The sequence below is a fragment of the Pituophis catenifer genome, unplaced genomic scaffold (genome assembly GCF_029215685.1).
Source record: "Pituophis catenifer annectens isolate HBS135680 unplaced genomic scaffold, rPitCat1.0.hap2 SCAF_4, whole genome shotgun sequence".
Lineage (NCBI taxonomy): Eukaryota > Metazoa > Chordata > Lepidosauria > Squamata > Colubridae > Pituophis > Pituophis catenifer.
In genome coordinates this window covers 46,790,945-46,808,014 of record NW_027256884.1, presented here as the reverse complement: position 1 = coordinate 46,808,014, position 17,070 = coordinate 46,790,945, and the positions used below count along the sequence as shown (strand labels likewise).

At 40.0% G+C, this 17,070-nt stretch overlaps 1 protein-coding gene across 1 annotated transcript in view; it reads right to left on the bottom strand.

The window, feature by feature from the left end:
* FRMPD4 (FERM and PDZ domain containing 4) overlaps positions 1 to 17,070 on the bottom strand; it is a 90,990-nt gene that overhangs the window by 27,104 nt on the left and 46,816 nt on the right. Inside the window, exons 5-7 of the mRNA XM_070943266.1 lie at positions 8,513 to 8,617; positions 7,035 to 7,142; positions 4,069 to 4,200 (exon numbers count right to left, since the gene is read on the bottom strand). Of these exons, the coding sequence (XP_070799367.1) occupies positions 4,069 to 4,200; positions 7,035 to 7,142; positions 8,513 to 8,617 (345 nt within the window). The remainder of the gene's footprint in view (positions 1 to 4,068; positions 4,201 to 7,034; positions 7,143 to 8,512; positions 8,618 to 17,070) is intronic.

The following is a 17,070-nucleotide window of genomic DNA, read 5'->3' as shown; positions in this document are numbered from 1 at the left end:
CAACTCAGATGCCACCAAGATGGAGGTGGGGTACTTGTATGGGCTGGTATTATTAAAGATGAGCTAGTTGGACTTTTTCGGGTTGAAGATGGACTCAGAATCAACTCCCAAACCTACTGCCAGTTTTTAGAAGATACTTTATTCAAGCAATGGTATAGGAAAAAGTCTGCATCTTTCAAGAAGACCATGATTTTTATGCAGGACAATGCTCCATCGCATGCATCGAAGTACTCCACTGCATGGCTAGCCAGCAAAGGCCTTAAAGATGAAAGAATAATGACATGCCCCCCTTCCTCACTTGACCTAAACTGTATTGAGAACTTGTGGGCCCTTCTTAAACGGGAAATTTACAGTGAAGGAAAACAGCACACCTCTCTGAACAGTGTCTGGGAGGCTGTGGTTGCTACTGCACAAAAAGTTGATTGTCAACCAATCAAGAAACTGACACTCCATGAATGGAAGGCTTATGACTGTTATTGAAAAGAAGGGTGGCTATATTGGTCACTGATTTGTTTTGAACTGTCAGAAATTTTTACTTGTAAATTTTGAGTTGTTTGTTTATTATTCTCACTTTAACAGATGTAAATAAACAAGTGAGATGGGCAAATTTTCATTTTTCATTTAGTTGCATAATAATTCTGCACACTAATAGTTGCCCAATAATTGTGCACACAGATATTCTCCTAAGAAAACCAAAGACTCACTTTTACTTTCTTAAATATTCAGGTTTGAGGTTTATTAACATTTTGGATTGACCAAAATGTAGTTGTTCAATAATAAAATTAATCTTCCAAAATACAACTTGCCTAATAATTGTGCACATAGTGTAGTAAATATGCATTCAAATTTGAGGAAAAGTATTGACTTTAATTTTCTACATGTAGATGTCAGCTTCTTTTCCATTAGGGAATTAAGTGAAGCACATAATATCACTAGAGGTGCCTCAACTTTTGCATATACTGTAACTGTCTCTGAACAAAGTTTATTTTTCTGCATAATCATAAAGTATACTAATTTTGAAAGATACTTTATTCCAGTTTTGATGCAAATATGTTTATTTTCTGCAAATGTTTTGCTCTATACAATATAAATTCTAACATTTTAGTTCAGCTAGAAACAGATTCAACGTTCTATTTTATTTTACTAGGACTTCTGTGCTGCTCCAATCCAATAGGACTCTGAGTGGCTTACTTTCTCTTCTAATTAAAATACCACGGCATAATAAAATTAAGGAATTAAGCAAAATAATAACAGAGAAAACTAAAGATTACTGAGAACAGAATATTCAAACATGGGCCAAGGAAGGGGTTCTAACTTATTCCAGATCCCCTCTTAGGGCTTTCTTTAAAAGCTGAAACATAAATGGATGGGAGATAGACTTGATTTTTAAAAAAAATAATTTTAGTTATAGTTTTTTCTTTAACATCCATAAGTTCTTAATGAACATTGTATTGTCTGGGTCAATGTACTTTATACACAATACTAGTAACAATAATAATAATACTGTTTAGATATACACAATAATAATCTTTCAACTTCTAACATTTACGTATACATAATAATTATAATATATTCTATTATGTATCAGTATACTTAATTCTATTTTCCCAATTTCTAATTTCTACCTCTATTTTCTAACCCTTAATGAAGCAATTACCATATTAAGAAGTATTCTATATCTATCCATCATCTCTTGCCCTTTTTAGTATTTCAACTTTTATTGACTTTTCGACAAATCTCAAAGACTTGATTTTTATGGAAGATAATTTATGAATGATATATCCATACAACTTGGTTACAATACAGCTGAAACCTTGAAAGGCAATCAAGTGCATCTCCATTTAAAAGAAACTTCCAATATGTTCTTTAAGGAGCAAATTAGATCCACTGCCCACTAGAACGCATTGTAAGCTGCCCTGAGCAGGGGTGGGTTCCAAAAATTTTTACTACCGGTTCTGTGGGCGTGGCTTATTTGGCGGGCGTGACTTGGTGGTCATGTGACTGAATGGGCATGGCCAACTCGGAGTCACTCACGGCAAGGTAGGGCAGCACCTTGCTGTGAGTGACATCAAGTTGGCCACACCCACCCAGTCACATGAATGATGCTGCAGAGACAGAGCGATTTCCTATGTACCTTCCCCTGACTCTTGGGCTGACAAAATAAAAGCCTGCCTGCCTAGCCGCCCAAAGTGGAAAACGAGGGGGGGGGAGATGCTTCATGTCTAGAAAAACAGCCTTTCTTTTAATCGCCTCATCAAACCACAAACTCCTCCGATCAGGGCTTCAGTCTCTGAGTAACGGGTCGGACGAAGAGTGGGGAAGCGATTAAAGGAGGAGAGAGGGATAAAGCCCCCTTAACGTGGATGCACGTAAAAAAGGGGTGGAATTTTGACAAACTTCTCCCCCAAGACCAACAAGAGATTCATTTCCCTCTTGCCCTACCCCCCAACATTTCCAAGAGCCTCCAACTTTGCAGCAGCTGCTGCTCCTCGCCTCTCCTGTCCCAGAAGTGGAACCAGGCACTGTTTCCTCCCCCAAGTCATTGCTGTAGCATCAGCGATCTAAGGAAAAGTCTTCCAGCTCTTCACAATCAACTTTAAGAAAGGCGAGAAGCCAATGAAAAAGAAGCGGCAGCGGAGCCGACAGGGGTTTGTGAGTGTGTGTGTGTGTTTGTCCTTCTGCAGTCCTTTCCCGGGGGACAGTCAGGGCTTCGCCGCCTCCTCTTTCCTTCAGAGGGGCTGCCTCCAAGTCCTTGCGAAGGGATAAACACACACACACACACACACACCCTGCCCTGTCACCTCCACTGCTGCTCCTTTTGCATTGGCTTCTCACCTTTCTTAAAGTTGATCGTGAAGAGCTGGAAGACGTTTCCTTAGATCTCTGACATTGCACAATGACTTGGGGGAGATCTAAGGAAACGTCTTCCAGCTCTTCACAATCAACTTTAAGAGAGGCGAGAAGCCAACGCAAAAGAAGCGGCAGTGGAGGCAATAGGGCAGGGCGTGTGTGTGTGTGACAGAGAGAGAGAGAGAGAGAGACATCCAGCCACCCTCCCCCAGCACGCCGCTGCTCCTGCCCCTCTCACCTCCAGCACAGCGGCTCCGTCTCCCTGAAGGGCTGCCCGCCCACCCACTGGCCAGGCTGGAAGGCAGGCAAGCATGGTAGGGCCATGGGGAAGTGAGCTAGCTAGCCGAGTGGCCCCGACATGCTTGTCTGCCTTCCCAGTGGTCCCCGTGGCCAGGCCCGCTTGCTTACCTTCCTCCCCCACCACTGCTTATTTTTTCGGCTGCTTACCTTCCACGGCGGCTGGTCCAGAGTCAGGAAGGCAAGCTAACCTGAGTTTTTGGCAGTCCTCAGCCAGCCGCCGCTGCTAGAAAGCGGCTGGCCAGAAAGCCTCCGAAAAGGCTTTTTTGCCAGCCACTTTCTCCGCAGGCTGCCAAAAAGCATCTGCTCTTGTCGCCATGTTCTTCGCGCATGCACATTCCATTAGACTTGCAAGGCAATAGGATGTGTATGTGCAAAGAACGTGGCGGTGATGAACATGGCAACCGGGGAACCGGTTCGGGGGCGTGGCCAGCCAGCAACTACTACCGGTTCTCCGAACGATGAGACATTTTTACTACCGGTTCTCGAGAACCGGTGCGAACCGGGAGCAACCCACCACTGGCCCTGAGTCTCCGGAGAAGGGCGGCATATAAATCAAATTAAAAAAACAAAAAACAAAACAAAACAATCCTGTATACACTTTATGCCAAGGCTGAAAATTGGCAACCAGATTGACTACCATGTGCAATGCGGTTTGTAGAACTTTCAACAAATACTGCTGTACAGGTTTTTTTTGTTTTTTTTTGCTGAGACTATTTCTACTTATAGGGATATCCATAAGCATCTTTAATTTATGATATTGCTTAATATACCTGCCTCTTGTAAGACATTTAAAGTGAAAGGTTCTAGAAATAATATCAATAACAATACTGCTTTCTAAAAACTATTTCAAAGATCATTTTTTAACCAACTACATCTTAAAAATCCATATTATACATATAATTGAATTATTAAACAAACCTGAATAAGTGTCTCTTGTTCATGGAGCAAGAGAAGTTTGGTTCCAGACCCATCTGTTTTCTGTTCCAGCATCAGAGAAAAATGTTCAATACATTTGATTGAGAGTTTTTCTTGAAGGGTTAAGATGACATCCTTTTTGATACAAGATTAAAATGAAAAAGGAGGAATGAGATAAAAATAAAGACCTAGAATTCATCGTTTTGTAAATTCTCTGTTGAGTGCAAACAACTGGTATGTATGAACTGTTAATTTTCCATGGGAGAACAATATGTTTATTTAAACAAAACCCCATATTTACATGTTCTTTGTTGTGATTTTTTTATAATTGGAATTTGCTCTTAGATAATGACTCTAATTCTTGGCTTTTAACAGGTAATGTAATGCCACAGATGATATAGAGCAGGGGTGTCAAACTCACATCATCACGGCAGTGTCACGTGACATATCAGGACTTTTCCCCCCTTCGCTAAACCGGGTTTGGGCGTGGCCAGCACATGACGCATCTGGCCCACGGTCTGGGAGTTTGACAGCCCTGATAAAAAGGTTTCATTTGAGTTATGTATCAATTTTTTCCCCTTCCTTTTAGTCATATCAGATTCTCCGAGCTGCTTGGACAAGTCCCAACTGTTTTCTTGGTAAGATTTTTCAGAAGTGGTTTGCTGGGGCTGAGAGGAAGTGAGTAGCCCATCAGTCATTCATCTGGCTTTGTACCCAAGGCAGGAAAGAGCTCACAACCTTAATCACTGTACCAAAGTAGGTCTCAGCATGTCTTGTGTTCCAAAAAATACAGGGCAGCAGCCTTAAGTTTCAACAACCAGTGGAACAGAAATGACACTGGAGTTCTGAGCAGATGTGCATCAGATTTATTTTATGTTTCATCAAAAACAGTGGGACTTAAAGTCATTCCATCTAACATTTTCTATAGTTTGGACCAAATCGTGTGCATAGCTCACAAACACCACCCATTAAGTTCAAGCCTGTAATCTTGTAGTACAATTCTATGTATACTATCTGTATTGAGAGGTAAATTTCATTTAATTTCATTGGTTATTTCGAGGTAATTTACTGGAAATGATGTTGCTCACGATAAATATTAAGTGCATCAGGACTGACATTTATTTGTTTTCAAACTTTCAAATAAGTGTGTTTCTTGTTTAACTTCCTCCCTCCCATTACTCTCTGTTTGCAGATTGACAGTTGCTCTTTTTTTTTTTTTTTTAATTTGATTTATATGCTGCCCTTCTCCGGAGACTCAGGGCGGCTTACAATGCGTTAAGCAATAGCCTTCATACTTTTGTATATTTATACAAAGTCAGCTTATTGCCCCCACAAACTGGGTCCTCATTTAACCTACCTTAGAAAGGATGGAAGGCTGAGTCAACCTTGAGCCTGGTAAGATTTGAACCTGCAGAAATTGCAGGCAGCTGTGTTAATAACAGGGTGCATTAAACCACTGTACTACCAAGGCTCTTCCCATACAGGTATTCCTTGCTTAACCACCACTTGTTTAGTGGCTGTTTGAAATTACAACAGTATTGAAAAAACTAACTTACAAATACTTACAACCATTGCAATGCACCCAAGGTCACATGATCAATTTGAACTTTCCCAGCTGTCTTCAGAGAAGCAAAGTCAATAGGGAAGCAGGCAGGGAAGCTGCGGTCATGTGATATCTTGCTTAACGACCACAGTAATTCACTTAACAACTGTGGCAAAAATAGTTTTAAAATTGGGTGCAGTCATGTGATGCTTTGGTAATGCCTTAAAATAAAAGAGGTCATTCTTAAATATATGGAAATACAACTATTCTGTTTCTTGGCTCCAGTGTTTCCATATTACCACATGATATTACCAAAACCAATAGGGAGTAAAGACAAAGAAAAGTACCTATACTCTGAAAAGTAGCAACACTTTACTAACTTTATTGCATTGTATGGGTTTTAGCAGATTACCTAAACTGTGCTTTGGCATGTTATATCAGATTGATAAAATAAAGATGTTGTAAACTAGAAGCCAAACTACAGTATGCATTTTATATTTTAATGCTCAGTAGCAGTCTAGCATAGGAATATACAGAAAACTCCTAATCTTGGCAGATCTGGCCCTTAATGTTAGCATTGGGAATTGAACTTTTTTTCTGAATCAAAGAACATTTGAAAAGTGGATGCGTTTATATTGGGAGTAGATGAATGAAAGACCTAATGGAGAATTTTGAAAAATAGCTCAGAATGAGGTAATAGCAACCTCCTTCTATTATGGATAGATGCTGTCACCTGAATCTGAATCAAATCGAACTTCAAGGTGGATATCTTTCATTGCAACTGTCCAGGCAATGCTCCCTCCCTCCCCTTGTGCTTTCACATGATATTGTCAAAGCGAAAGTTTTATGAAATGCGTGAAAAACATTGAATTGCATTATAAACAATGGCAATGTTCAAAGAGCAGTAAGGATTGCAACATCTTTTCTAGCAATTTTATGTATAGATAATGTGGGGAAATTGTAGATTGGATACATATTTCTGTGGTCTTTTCATATTACTAAATCTGTATTTCCATTTCATTGTGTTATTTACATGACGGGAGATTAGTGAAATAATCAATGAACAAGAATTAAAAAAACCCACAATTAATATTATATATTCTTTGTGTGTGTATTTATTGTATGTATGTATGTATGTATGTATGTATGTTATTACATAATTTTCAATTAAGATGCAGTCATTAAAATGACTCCTATGACTAATTATGAATGCTACATTAGATTTTACGAGCATGAAAACAATTCAAATCTTCTTAGGTCTTTAATTCACATTCCACAAAGTTACCCCTGCAATACAAGTTTGGATTCTATACATAGGAATTTTACTGTAAATATTTATATTATTCTCTTATTTTAAAATATTATAGAGATTTCATATAATTTTATTTTTTTAAAGTATTCCTTTTTCCGAGGAAAAAGACCTTACCTTTATAGAAGTACTGCAATCAAAGCGAAAAGATTTGGTTTGCCCATTTTCAAGATATACTTTGAGAACATTTGGCATAAAAAGAAGTGAATTATCTTTAACTGTTTCCTGTTCAAAAAATAATAACTGTGATGAAAATTATCATATTGTCTTAAAAATTAATCTAAATTTTATAGAAAATCATACTATGACACAACAAAATGCCTTACATACACAGAACCTTAAATGTATTGAATCTCATAAAAGAAAATAATTAGTTCTATATTAAAGATAATTTTGAATGGTTATTTTCACATAAAGGTTTGACGTACAAACCATTCTTCAAGATGATAAAATTCTAATATCCTGATTACTCTTTAGGTAATTCATAAGCTTGAACCTTGGATGGAATTTGTTTTCATAAAGCCTGGATTTACTTCAGAAACAGTATCCCTCATGCCATGGCATGCTATCAGAAACAGTTTTTAAAATAGAAACCATGTATCATGGAGTTAAAAAAAGAGAATGAAAAATCCCAAATATTTGCAACCGACATGCTATTCTATCCTTCTGAATATTCCAAGTTCACCAGTGACAATAACTCCAGGCGGTCCAGTCACTGTAATGATCAAGCATGCCAACTCTCTCTCTTTTAAATTGCAAAAACCCGTTCAGTGAGAAGCAAGAGAAGAATCATTAATGTATTTGTATTTTTCACAGGAGCGAACAAGGGCAAAATCGAGGAGCTGAAATCCAAAGATACCAGAACTGAAATGGCATTCTTTCAAGCAAAGCATGTATAAATTCCTGTACCAGTCAATGATTCTTATGAATTATTTATACTGAACTGTTGTTTATTTTGCCAAGAACTGAACACTTCATTGTGCCCTTGGTTTCATAACGCACTTCTTTAAATTATTAAAATGTCTCAGAAAAAAACCCCTTTCTGCTGTACTTTCTGAAATATTTTATTACTCCAGAAAATCTACCCTGAAGATGTTGAGTGCCTGTAGCACTCAACAGTCCCTCGACAATTTTTGAAACAATAAATAATAATCACTTAGATATAGTTTTCATCACTATGTTGATTACATGATGGAGTCCTCTCAGAAGATGATTCAATTTTTAATTTGCTTCTTTAAAAACGCAATGACCACACATGTTGTAAAATAATATATTTAAAAAATTACACCTCATACAAACAATGATCATAGTGATTAACTCTCCAATATATAACATGTTCACATTAAATGTGTGTGATTTAACATAAGGTTCATTTAAGCAAACAGTTGTATAAGATACATAAAAGTAGTGGTGATTGTATCTTGTCTCTGATTTTACATGTTTAAATGTCTTTGTGTCTTTCGTGTTCGTGCAGTGTGACTTTCACATCAGTAATAAATAAATTGCTCATGCATGCATGAAACAACATACCTACTTAAAATTTTGTAAAATGAAAGAATGAATCCCGTTAAGAAAAGGCTTAAAATTGCACTTACTGAAATTTGGCCATTAACAATGACCTCTTCTGAAAATCGAACTTTGACAGGATTGGACTTCAACCTGGCCTTTTTGGCAGCACTGATAAATGCTGACTTAGGAGACTGGAAAAAGAGGTACAAGAAAAGGAAGAGATCATTTGATTGATACTTAAATCTCAACCTTTTGTATAGTAAAGCTAATAAAAATACTTGGTTCGTTTTGCCATAGATTTTAATGCTTTTCAGTGTGCTATCATGTGAAGAAGGGGAGTAAAAACAATCCATGTTGTCCATATTTTGGCAGGTTGGGTGTGCGCTTGCGCAGCCAGCGTGTGGACCAGAGCGGCAATGGCCGCGGCACATTCAAGAAGGAGAGCGCCTTCAGTAACTTTTGGGTGCTTGCCTTCCCTGGCAGCCAGCCGTGGGAGAAAGATAAGGACACGCCACATGGCGAAGGGAGAGCAGGTGGCGGCTCTGGGGCAAGGCCAGAGTCAGGGAATGGTGCATTCCCCGACCCGGTTAAGGCAGGTGGCGAGCAGGTGGTGGCTCCATGGCCTTGGGGAATGGCGCATCCCTGGGCCCCGGCCCTCAACCCAAGGCAAAGGGCGAGTGGGCGGCAGCTCTGGGACAAGGCCGGAGTCTCTTTCTGTGTGCGTCGCTTTTGCCTGTTGGGCCACTTCCTGAAGCTGGCAGGTCCGCAGCCAGCTGTTTTGCTTTTTTCCTCATGGGAGGCTTGTGTGGTGGCACCAGCAGAAGCACTGTGGGGAAGTGGCCCAACAAGCAGAAGCACTGCACCCAGAAAGAGAAGGGCAAGAGGGGCCAGTGGGCTGCAGAGGCGAAGGCAAGCTCTGGGGCAGCAGCGGCACTCCGAGAGAAAAGGCGGATGTCCTGGGGCTGCACATGCAGTGCAGCCACCACCGCCTCTCTTGGCCCCAGCGTATGCACAGAGGCTCAAAAAACCAGGTTACTTCCTGATTAAAACCAGGAAGTAATGACTTCTGGGCGGGTGGGCGGAGCCTCCAGCTGCCATCGCTACCGGTTGTCCGAACTATCAGCCATCATCGCTACCGGATCGGCCGATCTGGTCCGATCCGGGAGCATTTCACCCCTGTTCACAAGGCAGAGTTATCTCCATTCCTGGAGATCTTTGATGCCCCTGTGTAGACACAAGATATACAGTTTATTGGTTACATCTAACGCTAACCTCATAAACATGTAATGTTTTCTTTAATGTTCAACTATTCATATGTTCAAATTAAATAATATCAGTCATAAAAGCCAAATGGATTTGTGAGAGCAATTTTCTCAATTGCTTTAATTTTAATTAAAATGTTAATTTCTTCATATCTGCAATGTGAGTATAAGAGTAACTATAAATTTATAAACTGACTGTAATTTTTTAGAATAATATAGTCTGGCTAAAATCCTTTGCTATTAATGAACTAAGCAGAAAGTATTTATTTCTGTAATATATTTATCAAGAAAACTAGAGTATTTATACAGTCCTTTAGAGATGGTGTATAATAAAACAGCATAATGATTTGTTTTTTATGAGCAAAAATCAAACGAAAGCATGAATAGCCTACCCATGCTAGAAAAAATACTTTTGCATTGATCTATGATGGCTTTCCCTAGCATGGAAAAAAACCCTTAAAGGTCCTTCTATGTCATATTTGAAGAAATTCGTGATTTTTTTAAAAAAAACCCTCTTATATTAAAAAAAAATTGAACCAAAACAGAATACTCACCCTCTCCTAGCTGCATCACAAAAACCAGAAACTGAAAAGTAGAAACTCTATACGATTTCCCAACCTAACTTGGACAAGTAAGCACTCCATCACTGAGGAGAGCAAATCAAATGCTGGTAGAGTCCATTATTTGCTCCCATATATAGCAACATCATTAACATAGATGACAAGCAACTCTACCACTATTTCATCCATTCACTAAGCTGACATATTCTGCAATCCATCACATTAATGCTAAACACTGTTTCCTTATTTGCCATTGTAGTCATCTCTCTCTGTAGGATACCCATTACACGTGTGTGTGTGTGTGTGTGTGTGTGTGTGTGTGTGTGTGTGTGTGTAAATTTAATAAGGTCTATCATTAACCAATATTGCCAATACTACTGTTTCACCCTCATAGTTATCCAGAATGGCATTTTACCAGGTCAATAATTCAAATTTACCTCTGAATCTAAATGTATAGCACAACAAATAAATTATCTGATTGGCAATATTCTTAAACTTTTTAAAAAAGCTATTGTAATTGTAACCTATTTACAAAGCAATTGTTTGTAATAATCAAATAATTCCCACAAAAGTGAAGTTTTAAACTGCTTCAACTGATTAAGCTCTTAACACATTTTCTTATTATTCATTCATTCATTCATTCATTCATTCATTCATTCATTCATTCATTTATTCATTCATTCAGATTTCTATACCGCCCTTCTCCTTTCTGACTCAGGGCGGTGAACAGCCAAGATAAAAACATGTATACACAAAAACTTAAAAATAGATTTAAAATAATTAAATAAATTTGGCCCGTAATTTAAAACTTTTCAATTAAAATCCATATCAAATTTTAAAACCAGGACAGCCCGGCTAACTGAAAAAAATAGGTTTTTAGGGCCCGACGAAAAGTCCGGAGGTCAGAGATCACTCGTATCTCTGGGGGTAGATTGTTCCAGAGGGTAGGTGCCACCACAGAGAAGGCTCTCCCCCTGGGGGTCGCCAGCCAACATTGTCTGGCTGACGGCACCCTGAGGAGGCCCTATCTGTGGGAGCAAACTGGCCGGTGGGAGGCAATTGGTGGCAGAAGGCGGTCCCGTAAGTACCCCGGCCCTAAGCCATGGAGCGCTTTAAAGGTGATCACCAACACCTTGAAGCGCACCCAGAAGTCCACCGGAAGCCAATGCAGCTCGCGCAGGAGAGGAGTCACATGGGAGCGCCCCGTCGCTCCCATAATCCCTCGCGCGGCCGCATTCTGCACCAGTTGGAGCCTCCGGGTGTACCCCAAGGGGAGCCCCATGTAGAGAGTGTTACAATAGTCCAGACGAGAAATGACGAGTATTTGAGTGACCGTGAGTAGGGAGTCCCGATCCAGAAAGGGGCGCAACTGGCATATCAGGCGAACCTGATAAAAAGCCCCCCTGGCCACGGCCGTCATATGCTCTTCTAAAGACAGCCATGCATCCAGGAGGACACCCAAGTTGCGGGCCCTTTCCATGGGGGCCAATGATTCGCCCCCAATAACCAGCGATGGCGCCAGCTGGCTATACCGGGACGCTGGCAGCCACAGCCACTTGGTCTTGGAAGGGTTGAGTCGAAGCCTGTTTCTCCCCATCCAGACCCGCACGGCCTCCAGGCACTGGGACATCATTTCCAAGGCATCGTTGGGATGGTCTGGGGTGGAGATGTACAGCTCCACCCCAGACCATCCCATTAGTACAGATGGCATTCAAATTAACCTATGAATGATTTATTGGATACACGAGAACCACAAAAGAGAAATATTTGGCTTTGCTTATAGTGAAATTGAAAATGAATGAAGCAAAACTAATCTAACAGACAGTAAATGAATTATATTCAATATACACCTAGTATGCTTTAATGCTGTTTACTTCGTCTAGTTTTAACAATGCATAAACTCAACCTTTATATAATACCCCATTTTATCAAAGCTGTATACCTTTATTCCTATCCTGCATTCCCTATTTATTTGCTTTATAGAACAAATCAGGGGAATATATTTTAATTAATATTATATTTTAAATAATAAGATAGATGCAGTCTTCAGTTCAGAAAAGAGCAGCCTCAAATAATTCTTAGATCTAACATATTGGTGACAATAGCTTTTCCCTCCCACCATTAACTTTACCAATAGACTCTTGTATTCTCCCCTCTACAATTCTGTTGGCTGAATTGTAGGATTTGAAGGACGTGGTTGGCACACTTGTGCATCTACTTTAATTAGCACTCCTAAAGGCTACGTGATTGTTGCTCTTTTATATGTGGTTATTGAGCTAATCAACTTGGATATTTGAATCTATATATAAATACAGATACGTATATAAATATGCAAGTTATAAATCTATATACATACATATACAAATGCACACATCCAATCAATCCATTAGGCAAATATTGTGGTACACCAAAGTTACTTGGGAATGTTCTCTCCCCTATCTAAACTGATGTGTGCCCATATAATTCCAATTTATTGGGTGTTATTTTTTTATTAATTGACTGGATACTTTATCTAATACTTTCATCTGAAGTTTTCATGGCTGGTTTCACTGTGTTACTCAGCATATTTTGAGGTTGGTCTGTTTTTTTGTTCCATTCTTAATAGAACTGCCATGCTTCCCACCCACCTCCCCACCTCTACAAAAATAAAAATGGAAGGCATAACATGGAGGCCCAATATACTACTGAATGTCTCCCAATCCTTACTGGTCCTGGTAGATTCTGTATTATTCAATTCAGTAATAAATACAAAGATTAAAAAGTAATCTGGAACAATATCCCACTGGTCTTATTCCACCAAAGGAGTAATTAGATTGGACAATTTTGTTTTAACTAGACTATCAGGGACTATCTGGTGGTGAAAGGAAAGTCTGATGCTGTAAAGATCTATACTCCATAGGAACCTGGAATGTAAGATCCATGAATCAAGGCAAGCTGGACCTGATCAAACAAGAGATGACAAGACTGAACATCGACATCTTAGGAATCAGCGAACTAAAATGGACAGGAATGGGTGAATTTAATTCAGATAAACATCAGGTATACTACTGAGGGCAAGAATCCTTCAGAAGAAATGGAGTAGCCTTCATAGTCAATAAAAGAATAGGAAAAGCAGTACTGGGATACAATCCCCAATCGAACTGATCTCAGTTCGAATCCAAGGCAAACCATTCAACATCACAGTAGTCCAAGTCTATGCCCCAACCACTGGTGCTGAAGAGGCTGAAGTTGACCGGTTCTATGAAGACCTACAACACCTTCTAGAATTAACACCAAAAATTGATGTCCTTATCATCATAGGGGATTGGAATGCTAAAGTAGGAAGTCAAAAGATAATCAGAATAACAGGCAAATTTGATCTTGGAGTACAAAATGAGGCAAGGCACAGGCTGGTAGAATTTTGTCAAGAGAATACGATGGTCATAGCAAACACTCTTTTTTGCAACAACCCAAGAGACGTCTCTACAGATGGACATCACCAGACGGTCAACACAGAAATCAGATTGACTATGTGCTCTGCAGCCAAAGATGGAGAAGCTCTGTACAGTCAGTAAAAACAAGACCAGGAGCTGACTATGGTTCAGATCATGAACTTCTCATGGCAAAATTTAAGCTTAAATTGAAGAAAGTAGGGAAGAGCACTAGGCCACTCATGTATGAATTAAATCATATCCCTGATGAATATACAGTAGAGGTGACAAATAGATTTAAGGAATTAGATCTGATAGACAGAGTGCCTGAAGAACTATGAACAGAGGTTCGCAACATTGTAAAAGAGGTAGCAACTAAAACCTTCCCAAAAAAAAAAAAAAGAAACGTAAGAAAGCAAAATGGCTGTCTGAGGAAGCCTTACAAATAGCTGAGGAAAGAAGGGTAGCGAAAAGCAAGGGAGAAAGAGAAAGATACACCCAATTGAATGCAGAATTCCAGAGAATAGCTAGAAGAGATAAGAATGCCTTCTTAAATGAACAGTGCAAAGAAATAGAAGAAAACAATAGAATAGGGAGGACCAGAGATGTCTTCAAGAAAATTGGAGATATGAAGGGAACGTTTCATGCAAAAATGGGCATGATAAAGGACCAAAATGGCAGGGACCTAACAGAGGCAGAAGAGATTAAGAAGAGGTGGCAAAATTACACAGAAGAACTATACAAGAACGAGCTTAATGTCCCTGATAACCACGATGGGGTGGCCACTGACCTCGAGCCAGACACTGTAATACAAAGTCAAATGGGCCTTAGGAAGTCTGAGCAACAAGAAGGCTAGTGGAGGTGACGGTATTCCAGCTGAGCTATTCAAAATCTTAAAAGATGATGCAGTAAAAGTGCTATACTCAATATGCCAGCAAATTTGGAAAACTCAACAGTGGCCACAGGATTGGAAAAGGTCAGTTTACATTCCAATTCCAAAGAAGGGCAATGCCAAAGAATGCTCAAACTATCACACCATTGCACTCATTTCACATGCTAGCAAAGTTATGCTCAAAATCCTACAAGCTAGGCTCCAGCAATATGTGGACCAAGAACTATCAGAAGTGCAGGCAGGATTTCGAAGAGGCAAAGGAACTAGAGATCAAATTGCCAACATGCGCTGGATCATAGAGAAAGCTAGGCAGTTCCAGAAAAACATCTACTTTTGCTTCATTGACTATGCTAAAGCCTTTGATTGTGTGGATCACAACAAATTGTGGCAAGTTCTCAAGGAGATGAGAGTACCAGACCATCTTATTTGTCTCTTGAGAAACCTATATGCGGGTCAAGAAGCAAGTGAGAACTGGGCACGGAACCACTGATTGGTTCAAAATTAAGAAAGGAGTTTGGCAAGACTGTATACTGTCACTCTGTCTATTTAACTTATATGCAGAGCACATCATGAGAAAGGCGGGGCTAGATGAATCACAAGTTGGAATTAAGATTGCCAGGAGAAATATCAATAACCTCAGATATGCAGATGATACCATTCTAATGGCAGAAAGTAAAGAGGAACTAAAGAGCCTTCTGATGTACAAACGTTGGCTTGAAGCTCAACATTAAGAAAACTAAGATCATGGCTCCCGGCCCTCTCAATTCCTGACAAATAGATGGAGAAGAAATGGAGGTAGTGACAGATTTTATTTTCCTGGGCTCCAAGATCACTGCACATGGGGACTACAGACAAGAAATTAAAAGACACTTGATCCTGGGGAAGAAAGCTATGACAAAGTCAGACAGCATACTAAAAAGCAGAGACATCACCCTGCCCAAAAAAGTGTGTATAGTCAAGGCTATGGTTTTCCCAGTTGCAATGTATGGTTGTGAAAGTTGGACCATAAGGAAGACTGAGCGTCAAAGAATTGAGGCCTTTGAACTATGGTGCTGGAGAAGACTCCTGCAAGTCCCTTGGACTGCAAGGCGACCAAACCACTCAGTCCTAGAGGAGATCAACCCTGACTGCTCTTTAGAAGGCCAGATCCTGAAGATGAAACTGAAATACTTTGGCCACTTAATGAGAAGGAAGGACTCACTGGAGAAGAGCCTAATGCTGGGAATGATTGAGGGCAAAAGAAGAAGGGGACGGCAGAGAATGAGGTGGCTGGATGGAGTCATTGAAGCTGTCAGTGTGAGCTTAAATAGCCTCCGGGGGATGGTAGAGGACAGGAAGGCCTGGAGGAAAGTTGTCCATGGGGTCGCGATGGGTTGGACACGACTTCGCAACTAACAACAACATCAGGGTCTAAAACAGAGATTATCAGTTATTGTTATATAATATTTAACTGAGTGTGTTTTACAGTTTTTAAAATGATTTTATTGGGAGCTGCCCAGAGTTGTCTGAAATGGTGGAGGTTATGAAAATATTTAAATAAATAAAATAAACAAATAAACCATCTAAAATTGGTTTAGATCACAAAAGAATTCCAATAAGGTTCAAGAGAAGAACAGTGTCAAGATAAACTCAGGTCTGGATCCAATTAGCAATTATTTCATAGGCCCTTTGAACAAATTCATCTTTTTGTGGCATGCTGCTAAAAGTCTTACCCATTTATGATTACTTGAAAAGATTTAGGAAAGGACAGATCAGAATGAAATAATTAAATTATGCTTCCTGGCAGGCACTAATCAGGTTTATTTTTAAAAAAATCCTGCATGATAATCTATAGCTCAGATGCTGAAAAATGTGAGGATTTTATTGTTGCTTTTACCATGTTTTGCAAATGGCTTCTATCGAAGAAAGTACAGTAATTTGGATGTTTAAACACCTTACACTACCACACAGAGCTGATTTTACTAATCTATCAAGCACTTCAGAGCAAAGAATGATGTTAATATAATAAATATGTCTTGGCAACATATGACAACCCAGTTTGATACTTAATTTGTTACAAAGTGAAATACCTTATCTTCAGAGGTGGTATTTAGCCGGTTCGCACCGGTTCGCGGGAACCGTTAGCGGAAATTTGGCATGGTTTGCCGAACCGGTAGCAACGGTCCAATCTGGCTGGCCACCCCCCAAACCAGTCACCCGGTCCATGCTCGCTCACCCCACCCACCCACCCAATGCTCACTCGCCCGCCTGCCCTGCCCAGCCAGTACTTGCAGTATCTAGCTGCATACTTCTGCTCATCACTGCTGGCAAAGGTAAGGCCGAAGGGCATGGGCCGGCAGGTGGGCGGGGGAGTGAGAGCTGGCAGAGGGGTGATACTAGGGGTGGGTGGACCAATGTGCACAGGGAGGGAGGGGAGCACGCGAGAGATCACGGCACTGGAGCTCTTCCAGTGTGTTTCCTCAAGCCGGCCTGGCCTGCAAGGGAAGCATGTGGGAGATCCATGGCATGTATGTGTGTATA